General features: G+C 33.6%; 1 protein-coding gene across 1 annotated transcript; it reads right to left on the reverse strand.

Moving 5' to 3' along the window:
• Positions 1-232: 232 nt before the first annotated feature.
• On the reverse strand, positions 233-5,578 carry SCPL29 (serine carboxypeptidase-like 29). Its single transcript, XM_020349237.2, has 10 exons — positions 5,234-5,578; positions 5,007-5,114; positions 4,238-4,333; positions 3,961-4,053; positions 3,661-3,746; positions 3,312-3,575; positions 3,081-3,214; positions 2,135-2,230; positions 1,025-1,130; positions 233-602 (listed from the first exon to the last, which is right to left on the reverse strand). Exons 1-10 carry the CDS (start codon positions 5,505-5,507, stop codon positions 441-443), a joined length of 1,419 nt encoding a protein of 472 aa, XP_020204826.2. The 5' UTR covers positions 5,508-5,578; the 3' UTR covers positions 233-440.
• Between the last annotated feature and the right edge of the window lie 408 nt (positions 5,579-5,986).

The raw sequence follows: 5,986 nt of genomic DNA on the forward strand, positions 1-5,986 counted from the left end.
CTCTATTAATCTCGGCTTAATAATTTATTTGCTTTGACATCGACCTTATGAAATTACCCTTACAAATCAAATCACTGTACTGTACTACCTTAGTTTCTTTTATTTATGATCAAATTTAAATCTTGATTGAATTTTACGTAATGACAAACATATTTCAAGATTTAGGCTAGTTGTCACAGTATAAAAATCCAATTAGATGCAAACATGTGATTTTCTGTTCAAAATTCAAAAGTTGAAGACAAATGAATAGCACGAGTCTGGCTTACGCAATATTAAAATGATGAAAAAAACAAATCGAGTTACGCGTGAAAGAGCCGTCAACCGTGGCAAAAAAAAAAACAGATTCCCCATGTGACAGTCAAATACAGTCAATAGAGAAATTATTTGAAGGGGAGAGACTATTATGGAGGAAGGTTCCAATGTAAATGTAAACGTAAATTTCAGGAGGCACTGACTAGTTCAAGATTGGGCATTGATGTTCCTGCTAAGAAGGCTTTGAACAGTGTTAGAGCAAGTTTTGGTTTATGCAAAGGAACTTCGTGCCCTGCACCCCTCACAGCCACAAAAGTAAGGCCTGCATATTCTTGGGTCCATCCTCCTACCTGTTCCATTTATATCACGCAGCAGTTATGATTCATTTTCTATCCTTAGGCCAGTTAGACCCATTATATCAGTATTGATATATCTTTATTTGCCTTCTAATAATAATAAATAATATCTCATTCAGGTAGGTTTTAGAAAGAACTTTGTTGTGATTCTGTGTGTGTGTGTTTCTTTTATAAATATTTTGTATGCCTCTATCAATAGAATGAATGAAAAATATCAATGTTATTTTATCTTCCTTGTAGTTCTTTAATGATAGAATATTAGTAGTAGTAATAGTGTAGTTATTTGCTCCCTATCAGCAGTGCACCTAAGTGAAGTGAACCATAACTATCAAGCGACATGATAGAAAATAAACTTAGAGTAACCAAGTCATATGAAATAGAAGACTAAACAAATCACTTATTGTAGGATCACTTACCACCCCATCATCATACCATGCACGCCAAGGACTCACGGTAGGAAGCTTGAGAGCATTTATGCTATAGCGAGTAGATGTCACAGGTATTACCGTGTCTGTGTTACCACTGAAATAAGGGAACATAAAATAAGTTTTGAGGAAAAATGTTAAAATAGAGAAAGAAAGAGATAGAATACTGATTTCAAGCACGTTGTGTTCCAAAATACATGCCTTCGGGACTTTCATTATTGATTTTAGACTTCGAAAGAGATTATCCTTAAATTGTCAAAACCAAAAACCATCACGTAGGAAATCAAATTTGAAATTGTAGTAGAGATGAATGATGGAAATTCTTATGCAATGAAGTAACCAAAACTACACTAAAATATTTATTATACCTCAATTGATCACAAAATTTTCTATACAACTTCCTTAATTATTTAGTTAACAAGAAACAAGACAGCTTTGAGCAAACTGTGTCAATATGACAACTTAACGCATAAAATCCACAGAAAGCCACCTGGTTTGAGCCTCGCATTCTCGAGCTAACAAAGTTACAAAAATGATATATGCCGAAACATTGGTTCTGACATGGGACCAACAAAAAATAAAAGCAATATGATTATTCTAGACTATCATGTGAGGAGATCTGTTACATATGTTAAAATATGTTCATACTACTGTTACATATGCTTCTAGTTGAGGAGATCTGTTAAATAAATAGTTCTTAATATATTTCAGGTCCATTACACATTAATTACAACACTAACTAAAGCAATTACCGTACTTGAAAGAAAATAATAGACATGGGAATACATTGAAATGATAAGGTACATTAAGGTGATCTACTGATCAGATGTCATTACGTTTTTTTTTTTTTTCTTTCCATGTTTAAGTGTCTGACAAAAATAAGAAGCAAAATCATGAATTTGATCAAGAGGGGTAAATCTTAAAATGCATTCTTTTCAGATCATAAGTAATTAGCAGACTGTCTAAGGCAACATAATACGTAATTATTTAGAATTACTTTCAAGTCCTTCCTAGTTCAATTTACTTGTATACAAGAATGACATCATACAAACAAGTATACACATATGTAGTCATATATAGATATTATAAAATAAGCGTAACCTGAACACCCATATTCTCAATCCCATGTGAATAAGTTCATGATAAATATTGAGCACTGATCTTGGAGAATCCTTCCAGTTTGTATTTACCACTTCACTGAAAAGAATGAGAATAAGAGTATGTTGATCTCTGTAAATTTGGTAAAAGAAACCAAAACATGTGCAAAGATGGTGTAATATATATATATATACACACACACACACATGTATATATATATATATATATATATATATAAATAAAAGGTACAGTAATAAATTTTATGCTGTGGCCACAAAATCTCCAAATGATTTAGTTGCAGGGGTTCTCAATTTGTTAATTTAAAATAATGAGTACTATATAAGAAAGCATAACAGATGAATGCTAAAAAGAAATATTTTTAAACAATTAAACAGATCAGAATAACAAACCACCTTCTATTCGCTGTTTGATCTTGTTCAGCAATGAATGAGGAATGCATTTAGTATAACCACATCAAATGCCAAAGCACAGTTGCGCTCTTGTTTGATTCAGATAAGGGCATGGGCCTTTCTAACTCTAGCGCACTGGGTGGGTTGTTATGCTAAACAGATGTGGCATTGTGGCTAACAGAATAGACACTTGGCAACCGGGAATTGATGAGGATGCTGGAATATGGAAGAGAAGGTGGCAGAGGGGGTATGGAATCACCATTAGTATAAGCAGTTTGGGTTGTGGTGGCGGAGGGGGTATGGGCATTAGTGTAAGTAATTTGGGGTGGCTGTAGCCATAGGAGAGAGGTAGCATTTCTCATCTCTAAATCAAAACTGTTTGCAGTTCACATAATAGTAATAAAGTATTTGAAGCTTTCACCTAATTGTTTTACCTTCTATTTTTAAAACTAACAGAACCTTTTTAGAATCACATTAACATATATTGTGGAAGCAAATAGAAATTTTCAAGTGTTTTTCTAGTGATCAATGATCATTACCTGCAGGTCTCCCATGTAGCTGGCTTATGATCTGGATCAACATGAAGAATTGTTTGGACCTCAGGTCTATTGAAGTATTCAATGGAGTGGTATTCGGTGCATGGATCATAATCTCCTCTGAGTCTACCAATTCTCTGAAGCATGACATAACACATCAATAATGATCAGTACTAAAAACACTTCAAAATGATCTGTATAATATACTATGAAATTTAAAATATGTTCACTCACATGCTTTCTTCTCACCAGCTGACTTAACTGGCTAACATTAGCATTGCACGGAGGTGTATAGAGACTGTATGGGTCTATATTTCCAATTTCATTATAAGCAATTTCCCAAATTTTTTCACATGAATCTGAGGGGTGCTCAACTGACTGAAAATCACAAAGTAGGTTCAAAAGCTTGTATGTTTGATCTGAAATCAAACCACTTGACCACATAAACTCGAACATCCCCAGTTGATCATGGAAATCATCTGTTAGAGCATTTCCTACCTGCAGCAGAGATGTATAGATTAAATTAATCATGAGAAAAAGCATAAACCAAGGAATTATTTTTATGAAAGATTGGAGCCCATACCATGAAACCTTTCAGATTTATAGCATTTTCCTTAGTATCCGAGTTGTACTTTACAATAACTTGGCTAAGTTGAGGAACATAATGCCCTGATACACAGGATTAATGATTGACCACTATGAATTAGAGCATTATAAAATCTAAATAAAATAAACAGACCATAATCAAAGAACTCAAACACCTACACGTCTTCATATCAACATTCTTTTTTTCTCCTCAGTATGAAGTGCCAAGACATAACCACTACTAGCAAACAATGACTTTAAAACTACTGTTACAATAGATAATGAGCGCATTGTTTACCTGCATAGCTCTCACCACTGATAAAAAAATCACTTCCTTTATATTGAGGGAAACGCTCAAACCACTTCAATAGGAATACTAAGTTGTCCTCAGCTGCATATAAATTTTTCTTAATTTAAATAACACAAAGTTATAAGTATCAGATGAGAGATTGAGAGCAGCTAATATCAACCATCAATGTAAGACTGAATGGTAAAGATTAGTTCCTTGCTTTAACCTAATATGTGTGTGCATGCCTGTAGCTGAAATAGAGGATGCTGAGTTAAAAGAGTACTACCTGTCCTCTTATCGCCATTGTTCAGCAGGTCAGATTCATTATTTGAATATGAAAATCCAACCCCAACAGGAGTGTCAAGAAAAAGAATGTTGGCAACTACAAAAAGAAAAAGTGGTTACAGATAACTGCAATCGTGAAGGGTATATTATTTATTGGTTTATTTCTGCTTATAAAAGTCAGTACATGATTATAAGCACCAGTAAGATTCCTACTGCAGTTATTTCAATATAAATAACAACTCCTTGACAATTCTGCAGTCAGATGTTTAAATAAATACATATAAGCACATAGACACACCTTTAGAAAAGTGAAAACATGTGCTGTAGCTGGTAAGCACAAGAAAACACTTTTGCTTACCAAATAAGCATTGTAAACGATAGAGAGACACAGTTGGGGGGATGAGAATTCAGGGATGCGAGGACACGTGGGCAACGCCATACCCAATGGATGCATCACAGAAGAATGCTAGTGACACTCTCTTATTAACACTTTCTTTATTGTTAGGTGAAATTCATTGGAAATCACAAGTTTGGTAGGTCTCACATCTCATTTATAGAGTCTCTCCTAATTTAGTAATAATATTCATCAAAATTTATAATTTTGAACCAATAGTAGAGAAAGTATTAGCAACAGTGTACGAGTGTCACTATCATTTCTATGAGCGAAATATACATCAAAAAGACCATACAAATGGAAAGAAAAAGTGGCTTTACAACTAAAAGATAAAGGATATGTTTGACAAGTTTGTAGGTTGGTTGAGTCACCTCACCTCGGTTCCAAGAATAAGGATTGAGAAAAAGGGTGTTGGCATCTGACTTTATATGAAAAGGCCCAATTTCCTCTGACTGACCAAAAGCAATGGACGAACATCCAGGCCCTGCAAACACACCAAAAAAGTTTCATGTCAATAGTGATAGTAACAAGAGTAACGGACGAAGAACCCAAAGATAAATAAATAAAAAAGAAAAATAAAAACGATTAGTTAGTGGAACGAGCCTCCATTGAGCCACAAAACAAGGGGCTTGGATAGAGGGTCTTCAAGTGCCTCAATGAACCAGTAGAAGAGTGTTCTTTCAGATTTTTCATTGACAGTGATATAGCCAGAATAGTGTGCGAAGCTGATGTTGAAGGTTTGACCTGGGAGCCTTCCAACCCGGTCCTTGTGTTTTTGGAGCAATGGGTGGTCCGTGGAAAAAGATGCAGCAAAACCACTGCATAACAAATATAGAGTGGCTATGCCTAAAATTTGAGACCACCCAGATTGCCCCATTTGCCACTGCACACGATATGGCTGGATTCCTTAACTCGTTAGACTTTAGACTTACAGATACTTGTGGCATTCCGTTGCTTTGCATAGGATTTTATATTACCTACCGAGGGGATCAATAATAAATTAATGATCTTAAAGATGTTTCACTTTTGTGCTAGCACCACATAAATCTAATTATAAATATTATATATTTATTATAAGTAGTAAAAATATTATTATATTATAAATACTACAATGCACTAATACTATGAGTCTGTGTATATAATTAAATATAAGCATCACGAATATCATACCGAAAATAATTATTATTATAAAATTTAAATAATAATAATAATAAAGATAATATAATATAAATATTCCCAATAATAAAATATAGTTAACAAATGCTATAATTATTATAAATAACTAGAAGGAAAAAACACTTTGTGTTTACTTAAAAAATAAAACAAATAAATAAATAAATATTGTATTGTCTTACT

This window comes from Cajanus cajan, chromosome 2 (assembly GCF_000230855.2).
Source record: "Cajanus cajan strain Asha chromosome 2, NIPB_CcT2T_4, whole genome shotgun sequence".
In the NCBI taxonomy this organism is placed as follows: Eukaryota; Viridiplantae; Streptophyta; class Magnoliopsida; order Fabales; family Fabaceae; genus Cajanus; species Cajanus cajan.